Raw genomic sequence first — 13,524 nt, 5'->3', positions numbered from 1 at the left:
TCTTCCTTTTTTCTTATATTTATGTCTTTTCAAAAATTGAGATATAATTGACATAGAATACTATGTTACTTTCTGGTGTATCTAATGATTTAATTTATGTATATACTACAAGATGATCACCACTCTAGACTCTACCAAATCTAGTCAATATCCATTGCCACACAGTTACACATTTTTTCTTGTGCTAAGAACTTTTAAGATCTAGCAACTTTCAAATATGCAATACAGTATTATCAACTATAGTCACCATGCTATACCTTACATCCGTAGGCCTTTTTTTTTTTTTTGTAGTTTATTTTTGAGACAGAGAGACAGAACATGAGTAGGGGAAGGACAGTGAGAGAGGGAGACACAGAATCTGAAGCAGGCTCCAGGCTCTGAGCTGTCAGCCCAGAACCCGATGTGGGGCTCAAACCCATGAACCGCGAGATCATGGCTTGAGCTGAAGTCGGACACTTAACTGATTGAGCCACCCAGGCGCCCCATCCCTAGGAGTTTCTTATTTCATAACTGGAGGTTTATTCCTGGTGACTATCTTCACCCATTTTGCCCACCACACCCCACCACCCATCTCTACCTCTGGCAACCACCACTCTGTTCTCTGTATGTATGAGTTTGGTGTGTTTGTTTGTTTGTGTTCCTCATACAAATGAGGTCATATGGTATTTGTCTTACTGTGATTTATTTTACTTAGAATAATGCCCTCAAGGTCCACATTGTTGCAAATGACAAGATTTCCTTCTTTTTTATGGCTGGAAAATATTTTGTTGCATACATAGCACATTTTCTTCATCCATCCCATTGATGGGCATTTTTTCTCCTTTTTCCAGCCTGTCTGGGGAGAAGAGGTAGAGGAATAAATGAGGTTCTCCTATGGAAGCAGCCAAGCAGAACTTCTTGTTTTTTATTTGCTTATTTTCTTTTCATCTTCTTTTATTATTAAAGAATATAGATACTTAAGCCACATATTAGTATGTTTGCATATCTGGGTCACCAAAAATTAAACATGTAAACAAATTCGTTAAATTGGAACAATTAGTCACATATATTCTTTTATTGTGACAGAAAAAAAAATCTTTATAGGAAAAGCTAACTGATATTTTAGAGATTTTAAAGTTAATTTGAAACAGTTTTAATTTCTTACATTAAATTTTTTTTTCTGAGCTCTTCTAGAATGTGTCGCAGATCTGCCATTCTTTTCTTTAAGTTAAGAATTATCCAAAGCTTATATTTTAATGAGAATTATTCTTTTGGAAGGTAAAAAATTAATAGTTTTAACATTTCTACACATTTCAGAATATATATTCCTAGCCATGGTCTTGTTACTATTGAATAACAATCCAGATATCTAGGATTGTATTTTGATGAGTTTTATTTGCTTGGTACCCTGTATTTCTATAATATTAATAATAGCATTTATTTTTTTAGAGCAGTTTTAGGTTCACAGCAAAATTGAATGGGAAGTGCAATACCCATATACTTGCTGGTTCCCACCCCTCCCCCCACATATATATCCTCCTCGACTATCAACATCCTGTAGCAGAGAGGTACATTTGTAAGGCTTTATAATTTTAATTTTGACCAGACAGTGTATCCTCATATGAACTAAATAGGGTGATTTTTAAGGAAAGTTTGGTTTCTTAGAGAAACATGTTTGACAACTAACATGTTTGTCTAATTTCTCCCACTTCTCAGTTGATTTTACTATTGTACTGATACAGCCTAACTTAAAGTTGTGTTTTAAATTTTTTTAACTTTGTGTATACATTTCTGAGAAAAGTTTAATAACTTTGTAATTTCATGCCAATACATATGTTTGGAAAGTAAAACTACAAGGTGGAACTGCTACTTTTTACTTTTAAGTGTCATAATTTCAGAATTAATAGTTTTATTTATATATTATTAATTCTTTTGAGCATATTGTGTTTCACTTAGTGTATATTTTTTAAACCTAGATTTTCAGACTACCTACAGATTGAAGTTTAGAAGTCATAATTTGAAAGTAAAATGCAACTAGGAAAGGATAATAATAATAATTTAAAAAGGATTAAGATAAAGGAAGAATGAGTAGATCATAACCATAGCAAGAATCACAATGAAGATTCCAATGAAGAATAAAATAAAATAATGAAAAAATTATTTAAAATATTAAATTAATAATAAAAATGCAATTTTACTAAATATATATTTCTTTTAAAAAATAAACAGAAGTAGCTAAAAAGAAAATGGAAAATATCTCTACAATTATGCTTCAATTCTGCAGTCATTCTTAAATATTACTTCTAAAAGCTTTCTTCAACATCTACCATTTCAGCTATTAATAGACCTTTTTCTTAAATCCCTGAATGATTCTATACCACTTTAAGGTTCTATTACAGAATCTATACTTATTTATATCCTTGTACTTTTTCCATTCCCTCTCCTCTTCCAGAGCAAATTTAATTGCTATTTTTTTCTTTCTACCCTACCACCCCACCACCATTATGACTCATTCTTCTTTCACCTAAAAAAAAAAAATTACCTATACTTGGAACAAGTTAACCAACTTTTCTCCTTTCTTTTAAAACACTTGTTAAAATACCACTCCTTTGTTCTAGAAAAGTCCCCTAATTAAGTTATGGTTGCAAATAATGAGTGCTTATAATTTTTGCCAATTTTTATCTCATAAAAAGACTTATCTGGTGAAACCCCAATTCTTTATTACTGCCCACCATTCTTTCTACTTGTGCATTTATTTGTGAGAGAGATAATGAGGTAAATAAGTGAAAAACATTTCGTATGATTCAAAGCATTACATAAAAGCCAATTGTTAACTTATTAAGAACTATCTAATTTGTTTCATTAGCTACACCATAATTGTATTCTTGGTAAGTTTTTATTAGCTAGCTTGCTATTCCAATGGTCCTATGATTGAGCTTTTTCATAAAATGATATTTTTGAAACTTATAGTTTGGATTTTCTATATTTGAGGTAAACATTTAGTTTAAGTGAGTATCAGACACAAAAGTATATATGTGTTATATAACCGTAACAACCAACTTAATGATTTTTTTGTAATTTTTGCAGCCCTATAGTACCCTAATCTGACATTTATATTACCGTTATAGTCAGGACTTTTTAGAAGGTTGTTTTAATACCTATTGTCTTACTTAATCCCACATTAATATGAAAATAGAATAGATTGAATTTGTATTTCTCATTTGTGTGTTGTGACAACTGTTTGCCCAGGTAGGTATCAGTAATAACAGTATTCATAAACTAGGTCCTTTGAATTTTGCCCTACTATTGTTCTTGACATGTTAAATGGTTTATTTTTATAACATTGTATTTCATGACTTTGACTTAAGGGTCCAAGAATACAGTTTTAAGTAGTGAAAAAAAACCTAAAAATAAGAACTACATATATTTTTAAGACTTCAACTTAACAATACAAAATAAGTACCTTGAGAATTTGAGTACTTAATAAATTATATGAAATGTTTAAGTGAAAAATCAAATAAAATAGATTACATAGATTAAGTCTTAAAAAAAAGCGGTTTCATGTTGTTATAGCAGTTTTATCACATTTTTAGCATTAATTGTCTATTTAAAGGATATTTAAATAAATCTAAATGATTATAACAAAATTCAAAGAGATCTGTGATTATACTTTTAAAAATGATGAAAAGTGTGATTTGTTTAAGTTTGGTCAAGTGGTTTAAGTACTAACATCTTAGATGAGAAAAGAAAGAGAACAATAAAAAGATGCAGTTCATGTTGGAAAATAATTTATTGATATAGGAATCATAGATTGTTGATTTGGTTATTGATTTTAAAAATGTTGATAATTTTATATTATATAATAACATTGATGAAACAGAACGTTATTAAATTTCTAACTGTTGAACAAGTCTGAATAATGATAAGAAGTGTATTTCAGTTAAATATTTTAGAAAATAATTATTTGTAAATATTTCCAAACATTTTAGGTAGACTTTTCCTACATTCTACAGATGAATACCATAAGTCTTGAGATGGCACATTTATCTTATGAATCTGGTTTTAGGAATTTATGAGAAAAACATTCAATTGAGGAGAAGCAAAACTGGTAACAGTTAGGGAAGCATTTTGAGAAGCACAGAAATCATAATTTTAAACTCAAGTGTAGCAAACTCTTAAGAATTGGTTATTGGAGGGGGCGCCTGGGTGGCTCAGTCGGTTAAGCATCTGACTTCGGCTCAGGTCATGATCTCACAGTTCATGAGTTCGAGCCCCGCATTGGGCTCTGTGTTGACAGCTAGCTCAGAGTCTGGAATCTGCTTCAGATTCTGTGTCTCCCTCTCTCTCTGACCCTCCCCTGCTCACACCGTCTCTCTCTCTCTCTTTTTTCTCTCTCTCAGAAATAAATAAAACATTAAAAATTTTTTAAAAAGAATTGGTTATTGGAATTTCACATCTGTAGATAGAAATATATAATGCTTATGCATTTATTTTAAAAGTCTTACTTGTTACGGAAATTAGAAAAACAATGATCTGGTAGTTTCATAAAAATGTTGAAATGTTTTTAGTATCATTTTGAGATGCTCCATTATTTTCAGATTCTAAGATGCTATTTGAGGAACAAATTTTCCTTTCCCAATATGAATGATAAAACATTTGGACCAAAAATAAGCATTTCCTTCTGACCAAAGTTAGCACTGCATGAGTTTTAACTGGCACTCTTGATATGGATCTTTATGCTCATGGAAGACAAAATAAAATATTAGGAAATATTAGATGATCCCAAGAAAAAGGAAAGATTAGCCAGAAGTAAAAATATGTTGTACATTGACACATATAAACATTAGGTTTAAAGAGAAAAGTCTCAGAAATCTTGACTTAGCCAACTTTAGAAGAAAGGAAAAAAATCTTAGTCTTACTTCTAGGTAAAATGAAATAAAATACTTTTCTATACAGGGAAGCAAAATATTTCAAAAGTATTGGTCTTATGAGGCAAAATACTTATTTGTAAATTACTGTGTTCTACATTTTTTTATTAAGGAGGAGTTCTTGCTATAGTTAAGGATTTTATTATTTATTATTTATTGTTACTTATTATTGAGTACTGCCCTTCCCCCCACTCCCCAACCATCACCTTTTTAAGAACATTTGTTACACATTGCACACAGAAGAAGAAAAAAAACTTTTATAGGTAGTTTTGTAATAGATGTTGCTTACCTGGTATGTCTGGTCATGAGGATCTTTTATCATCACGAAGGATTCACCTGGTCTGGCAGCATCCATATGTTGCAAATCTCAAAAGGATTTTTTTTAACTTGAGACCTAATAAAGACAACAAAAGAAGTTACTGAGAGTGACTGTATCCACCTCAGTAAGGATTGTATCATTTTGTATATAGGCAACAAAAGCCACAGACTTGACTGATCTTTACTTAGAGAAACGGAATAGCTACTAGCCAGTGGGATTATAAATAAATCATTCCAGTCCATATAGTGTTTTATTTGGTGCCCCAGACTGCTCGCTCGCGCTCTCTCTCTCTCTCTCTCTCTCTCTCTCTAATCTGGAACGTCTACTTCTGGCCTCAGGACCCATATTTCTAAGTCTTAATGTTTATTGATGTCTTTGCTCCGATTGTAGCCCTTTACTGCAGGGTCCTTATTCTGTGTTTCTATGGCAGCGTTGATTTCTTCTAATCTGCCTTGCAAATTACTGGCCCAAGCTGTAGATTGTTAAGTGCTGTTTTTTCTAACCCAGGGCACACTTCATATTCAGGACAAAATACAAACTCCACACTTTGACATAGGTGGCCTAGTGATACGATATCTCGCCTATCACTTTGACCCAACTTGAAGACCACACTCACCTTTCCTTCTAATGCTTCAGCACACTAAGCCATTTCTGTTTTAGGAGCCATTGTACTAGCAATTTGAGATATTCGAGCTGAGGCTTGAATGATGAGAGGAAAGTACCAGCTTGAACGGTCTTCTTCCACATCATTATGTAGACAGTGCCTTTTCATCATTCAGATTGCATCTCAAATACCCTTTCTCAAAGAGTTCTCCCAGACCATTCATTTAAAGTAGACTTTTCTCGGGGCACCTGGGTGGCTTAGTCGGTTAAGCGTCCGACTTTCGCTTAGGTCATGATCTCGCGGTTTGTGAGTTCGAGCCCTGCGTCGGGCTCTGTGCTGACTGCCAGCTCAGAGCCTGCAGCCTGTTTCAGAGTCTGTCACTCCCTCTCTCTCTGACCCTCCCCTGCTCACGCTGTCTCTCTCTGTCTCTCTCCTAGAAATAAATAAAACATTAAAAAAAAATAGACTTTTCTCCCCTGCCATCCTTCTTTATTACTCTTTCCCATTATACTTATTTTCTTCATTGCATTTTCCACTATCTAAAATTCTGTTGTTTCTTTAATTCCCATATAGCAGTGTAGGCTCTGGGAGGGCAGGGTCTTTGTTGGGTTGGCCATTGTGTCCCAGCATCTAAAACATTGTCTGGCATATAATAGGTGCTCAATAAATAGTTGAATGCATGAGTGACTGGATGAATGATAAAGAAAATTTTAATGTAGACCAAGCAGTTCATTCCCTCTGTTTTTAAAAAACACCATAACAACATGATAGTAAACTGGGTAGAGGGATAGTCACTTATAATCTCAGTTCTTAAACAATTACCATTTTATAGGTTTTTCCATATGTGTATTTTTCATTGTTGAGCTCTTTTAAAAATTTGTGATGTTTTGCTTTTGTTTAGTTAATACCATCAAAAATTTTCCTAAGTTCTCCTAGTAAATCCAGTTGTTTTAATGGCTACATAATACCATATTGAGTTGATATTCCATCATTTATTTAACCATTTCCGTAATATGTTAAGTAATTTGTTTCTAACTTTTTGCTATTATAGATAACACTGCAATGAATAGCTTAATGACTATAGATAGCCTTTTTCTTCTACTGAATAGAATAAATTATAAATGTAAACTGACTGGATTAAAAGGTATGAAGCTTTTCAGGTATATTATGACATTTAAAATATGTATATCTTATAAATTGCAAAGGAATGTGTATCACTTTCTTTTAGAGCTTACTCACATATACTTTTCATAATGTCAAAATGTCATGATGCAGACATTTAAAGAATAGATTATTTTTTTTAAGCTTTGGCTTATTTTATTATTTTTACACATATTTATAAAATACTATAAGTGCCTTGGGTCGTAACCAGATTCCTTTCAACTTACAAAGTAGTTTGAGTACAGAGCTGTGTAGATTCTATGACTAAGTGTTATTCCTTTATTTTAGTTATTACTTTTAGTAAGTAGGGAAGCCATAAAAAGAAAAAGCTATAACTAGGATAAGGAGCTTTATGAGTGATGTAATGGAATAGATATTTGGGATTTTAAGATTACATATGAGGGAAATCACACAACTTTTTATCAGTTTTAATGATATTTGCAATTTGTTTTACCTTTTTTTCTCAAAGCTGGAAGAAATTTTTTAGGGAGAAATAATTTGAGTGCCTTTGAGAACCAATTTGGAAATGTCTATTAAAAGTATTCTTTAACTCTCCTAATTTCTGTGTGTGGAGAGAAGTTTACCTGTTTGTAGAGATTATACAAATAAAATATTCTTTGAGACGTTTCTCTTTGGATCTTTTTTGAACTTTTCGAATTATTCGAAGTCAAATGTAAGTATTGTTTTTTTATAGGTGTAGAAAAACTATGACACCTTTTGCATAGATTTAACATTAGATTCTGGGCTTTTAACATTAGATTCTATTTTCTAATACATTTATATTCCCTTAAAACATCTCCTCCATAATTTTCTTAAAGAAAGATTAACTTCTTCTCCTTTGCTATGTTATCGAGAGCATAATATGATTTATTATGAACTATACATTTAAAAAATATATTTTTTGGACATTATTAAGCATTTTACTAAACTTGCATTTAGAGGTGACTGCTTCACTTTTCTCTGCCACCCAAAAATTCTTATTAGCATAACCTGTATATTATTTCTTTTTACCTAGTCAAGTAACACTTTCCCAGTTTACCTTTCTCATGTCTTCTCCAGGATTTTTCCCCTTTATTGTTTTTAATAATAATTTCACCGTGTAACAGGGCATTCATTTAATTTATCAAATAAATATTAATTGGGCACCAACTATATGCAAGCTACTCAAGGTATGCAGGAGTGGCCAGACAAAAGTCCCTGATGTCGTGGGACATGATAAATAAATAGTTGTATTAGAGAGTGATTAAGTGCTGAGAATAAACAAAGTAGAGAAGAGGGTGAAATATGGGGGACATTGAAACTTGATGGGATGATCAAGGAAGGTTTCACTGAGAAGATTTTTGAGAGAAGACCTGAAAGCAGTAAGGAGGTGAGCCATGTAGGTAGCTATGTCGGGAAGGGCATTCCAGGTCTAGGGAATAGCAAGACTGGTAGGAAGGTGTGTGCAGGGGGACTGGAAGAAATAATAAAAGAGCAAAATTATGCAGCAAATGTTTGAGTTACATAGTCATCTTTATTCTATAATGCTCCTGAGAATTATATTTCTGTTCTTTCTAGCTCTGTGCAGAATCACATGCTTCTCTTTTTATAAATTTACCTTTATTAATAAGCAGTTTAAAAATTTGCCATTTTTACCATTTTTTGAGTAATAACACATATGAGTTAATCAAAAAATTGTGCTTGTGGAAAAACACATGACCTCATTTTTCGACCTGCCATTTATTTTAATGATTAAGAAAAAACTTGGTCTCGTTGCTTTTGGGGCTGCAGATCTTGTGCACTATCCCAGTATGTGTAACTGGCAATCCCCGTGCCTGGTGCTACTTAATATAATAGTTCTCTTGTCTTAATATAATAGTTCTCTTGTCACTTCTTAGTTTTTCCTCACAAAATTGTCACCATTTCAACACCATTTTCAATGAATAATTTCACTGATGTCTTTTAAAAAGCAAAACAAAACTAACCTTGAGAGTTACTGACCTATTTAGGTTTTCTTGGAGACTTTATCTGCTCTTGCTTTCTGATCAGCCAAGTAAATTATTTGCTTTTTATGAAAAGACCAGGAATCGAAGCAAACAAGTTAACCTAATTGAAGGATGTCAGAGGATATTTAACTCAAACTGATCTTTAATGAATTGAAGAGTTAGACTGTAATATGTTAGAATGGACATTTGGAGTCAAAAGATTTTGCTATTTAACTCCCCCACTGAATAGTGGTTAGCTCTTTCTGAACTTCAGTTTCCTTGTCTGTAAATGGGAGAGAATATAATTGAATAATATACCCAAATGCTCCCAAAAAAACTGTTTACTGCCATTCAGTGTAAGTAATGTTTTTTATTCTGGTAGTCCACCAATGTATATCTTTTAAAATTTGTTAAATTTTAGTATTCATTGGCTTGGCAATGTCTGGATATTTCTACAGTTCATAATTTTTCTGGAGTAGATGGTTGCACTAATAGATCTTTTGTGAAAATGCTTCTGTAACATAAATGGGCAAGTCTTGCCTGTCACCCAACAGCCCTGACGATTTTACTCTCAGCTGCAGTGGCCCCTGGCATTTACCTCAGATTTTTACTTGCTTCATTTTGTAGATGGCTATTAGCAAGGGGAAATAGGCTCTATTGAAATTTTTAAATTTCATTTAACCTCTTTTAGAGGTAAAACTACCTCACTAACACGCTTTGACCTGTTTAGGAAATAAACATTTCATTTAGAGAACCTCCAGTCAGAGGTTTACAAAGCTCTAAGTAAATGGGAAATTATTATACCAGCACATTGGCCCACCAGCCCAGGGGTCAAATGAAGCTTCAAGGACCTCCTGAAGTGCATATTGCTGCTGGGCATGAAGTACCCAGGATGTTCATAATAACTTTTGCCTTAAGTTTTCAGAATTTGAAAGAATTTATTAGAATAGAGAATTGGTTCCCAAACTTTGCTGCCCATTAGTCACTAGGACCTTTTAAAAATCTCAATGTCTAGGTCAGACCTCATACTAATTAAATCAGAATGTCTAGGATGAGAGCCAAGTATGAGTAGTTCTTAAAGATTCCCAAGTGATACTAATGTATAGCAAAGTTTGGGACCCTTAGGAGTATGTGGCTCTGGCCTACATTCTTTTACTACCTTTTACTGTTTCACATGCTTTAGCACCATGAATGGGAGCTTGATAATCCTATCATGAGAAACATTTGAAAGTAGTAGGTAATGTCTCTCAAACAGATTTGTGTTCTACATTTTTTAAGAGTATATACTGTTTTACATAGTCTTGTGTTGTTTTGAACTTTAATTTTCATTACTGATCCATGGTAGATATATTTATGTTATTTTTTCCAATTATTACAGATATTTCCTTGACAAATTTAAATAAAACCATGCTTTGTGATTTAAGACACAGTATAAAATGTCTATAAGTATTAACTGGTTAGGAGTTCCATTCCTTTGTTTTGATTACAGTGGCTGTTTTCAGAATAAAGGACCAACCACCAAGTTGTTTTTCCCAATCCATTTTTATTTTTCTCCAGTTTAGTAATGAACTGTTACGGGCTGGCCTAAATTTATGGTATGAGTATGAATCTTAAGGAATAGAATAATTGTATCATAGCTGCATTAACATTTACTAATACATACAATGATTGGTGTATGAGATTAAAAACTGACTTGCAGCATTACTAACCATGATAGTATGAGTGAATACTCATTTTCTCAGTTCTGTAGTTTATTAAGCCAGCCTCATTGTAATCTAATAAAAAAAATAGAATTTTAAATGTACAAGGGGAATTCCTAGGTGTCTTGGTTCCTAATGATGACAAGAGCCAGAGGTTTGGCTCTACATCCTGGAACATTTGCCCAAGGCTTGACCTAAGTTCCCAGTGGTCACAATATTATCTTTAAAACAATAGAAATTCTATTTTGATTTCTAAAACAATTTGTTTCGTGGTCTGTGTCAAATGTGTGTGTGAAAAAATGCAGAACATGAATTGATTCTCTGTGAGGTTTTTCATTGTCATTTAAAATTAAAGAACATGACCCTACTGCTTCCAGTGCTGTCAGAGTAATGAAAATTATGGAAATTTCCACAGTGCAGATATTTGGCTTAATTCATAACATTCAGTTGTCTGATTTTTGTTTTGGATCTTTTGTTTTTCTTGTTTTGCATTTTTAGTTTGTTTTGTTTTCAGCCATCATTTTGTCTTATCATCTTCAATTCTAGAGCAACCTGACAACAGTAATGATACCACTGAATTGGGCATCCTTGTCATTCCTGAGATTAGTGTCACAAATGTGGCCGGAGAGAGAACCGGGAATGGGGAAAAAGGCAGAACACTAGGAGAGATTGATGCTCAGCATATACAGGGTGTACAGGAAACAGCCACAGATCCTAGAGCTGAGAGCAAAGGCTTGCCAGAGATCAGGAGGCAAAAATCTGTAAGAAAAATGATGGAGGATGGAATAAACGCACCTGGCAGAGTGCAGTTTTAGCAGAGCACTTTCTAGCTGCCCCCCAAGGTATCTCATGGCACAGGGCCACTGCTGCATGTCTTAAGCAACAGTTGCACAGTCACAGAAATTTTGCATGTCATCTAATAATCAAAATGCATGAATTATGCACCACAATGTCTCAGTGATCTAATGCTCTTTGGAATGGTCATACCTGTATTTTCTCTGAGTTAACAGTTACGAAAACCAAGGCAGAAAATTACTTCCAAAATAATTTTCTGCTTATATTTTGAAATCTAAAATTATATTTTATCTTTGTATTTTTAACATCTTTGATTTGAAGGATAATGTATATAGAATTTTAACGAGTTTGAATTTGTGATAACTAGGGTTTTTTTAATCTTTGTAAAATAATCTAGAATGTAGAATGCAACCTTTCAAAAAAATCTTTAAAAAATCTTTAGAATATCTTAATATCATTTTTTTAAAAGTTCCTTGGTAAGAGCTCTGATTTTATATTGCCTTGCTACTTGGGGAGCATATACCCCTAGTTTTATTGTGTGGTATTTTTCCTAATTGTTTCTGATCTTTTGCATGAATAGGAAAAGAAATCTTTCTAAAAACCACGTTGGGGGGGGTGTGATTTATGGCATGCTTTCTGTTTAATACACTCTAAATTACTCTTATTTAATTACAGTGAACTTTTCTACATATTCTAGAATGTTTCAATTTATCCTTTAATTACATTCTATAATCTGTTGCTTTATGTAATTATGCTAAAGTTTAAAAGTATCACTGACTTGGTATTAATCATGAAATAAGAATTATTTCAAATACTTAATATTAATTAATCTTTGTTATTTCTTTGTTTAGGAAATACAGAATTAACAGGTCAAGAAGAACTGATGGAGATATCTGAAGTTGACGAGGGATTTTATTCCCGGGCTGCGTCTAGTACTAGCCAGTCAGGTTTATCAAACAGTAGTAACAATTCTAGTAACAAGACAAGTGTAGGGAAGACTCAGAGACGGTCAGGAGGAAGCAAAACTGGAGGAAAAGAAAAAGAAACCACAGGGGAGTCTTGCAAAGATCACTTTGCCCGAAAACAAACTCAGAGAGCCCAAAGTGAGAATCTTGAGCTTCTCTCTTTGAAGAGACTGACCTTAACTACCAGCCAATCTCTGCCTAAACCTTGTAGCCATGGTTTGGCCAAGACTGCCGCAACCGTATTCAGTAAATCCTTTGAACAAGTCAGTGGTGTCACAGTCCCACATAACCTATCATCTGCTGTTGGCTGTGGGCCTGGGACAGATGCCAATAGGTTTTCTGCTTGTAGTCTCCAAGAAGAAAAGCTTATTTATGTTTCTGAAAGGACTGAACTTCCAACGAAGCATCCATCAGGTCAGCAGAGACCTCCTAGTATCAGCATTACTTTGTCCACAGATTAGTTTCTAGTATTCTCACCTAACCAGTGAATCTAGAAATTCGACTTTGCTTCTTTATGAAAGCACCCAGGGTCTTTCATCCCTATTCCAGACAGGACCCCTAAAGTCTTAAATTCTAAAGGATACCTTGACCTTATGAAGGGAATAATGTATAGGTTGTAATAAGGTCAAATGTAGTTTTATTATTTGTTGGGTGTATTTTTCCCCCTTGATTTGAGTCTTGTCTTATCTTTTTTCTTTTTTCTTTTCTTTTCTTTTCTTTTCTTTTCTTCTTTCTTTCTTTCTTTCTTTCTTTCTTTCTTTCTTATTGGTTTCTATTATCTAAGATGGTCAGTGTAACAATACATTTTGGCAAGTTGTCTAATCAAATTGGGTTCATCTCATGTGAAGTTGTGAGTTCTTATTTTTTTTAACTCCTGTTTTGGTACTTGTATGTTTGGCCTTCAGAGTAAAAGGGAATCTCACGCATGGGAGGAGCTGTTTTTAAAAGAAAGAGCCAGAGGGTGCAACTCTAGGAATTCCACAGCTGACTGTGTAGCAGGGCAGTCTGAAAATTAGGCATGTTAAAAAAACAAAAATGATGCATGAAAAGTGCCTGATAAAAATGTTTGTAATCAGATTGTCCTTAAGATTAGTGGAATCATTTGTATA

At 33.3% G+C, this 13,524-nt stretch overlaps 1 protein-coding gene across 13 annotated transcripts in view; it reads left to right on the top strand.

The window, feature by feature from the left end:
* The window catches only part of FAM126A (family with sequence similarity 126 member A), a 120,369-nt gene that overhangs the window by 73,619 nt on the left and 33,226 nt on the right, over window positions 1-13,524 (top strand). For 9 of the 13 annotated variants that reach the window (XR_005526519.1, XR_005526513.1, XR_005526520.1 and 6 more), the window contains exon 11: window positions 12,302-12,829. Coding sequence is in view for 3 of the 13 variants with exons in the window: in XM_039222515.1 (XP_039078446.1) it covers window positions 12,302-12,829 (528 nt within the window). In the remaining 10 variants the exon portion in view is untranslated. Of the gene's footprint in view, window positions 1-11,201; window positions 11,498-12,301; window positions 13,093-13,524 lie in introns of those variants that run through there. The other 4 variants (XR_005526521.1, XR_005526522.1, XM_039222516.1 and 1 more) reach the window with 3 other exon arrangements.

Source organism: Hyaena hyaena, unplaced genomic scaffold, assembly GCF_003009895.1.
Source record: "Hyaena hyaena isolate Hyena2069 unplaced genomic scaffold, ASM300989v1 scaffold_1148, whole genome shotgun sequence".
In the NCBI taxonomy this organism is placed as follows: Eukaryota; Metazoa; Chordata; class Mammalia; order Carnivora; family Hyaenidae; genus Hyaena; species Hyaena hyaena.
The sequence above is the reverse complement of the archived record's forward strand: the minus strand, read 5'-3'. Positions and strand labels throughout refer to the sequence as shown.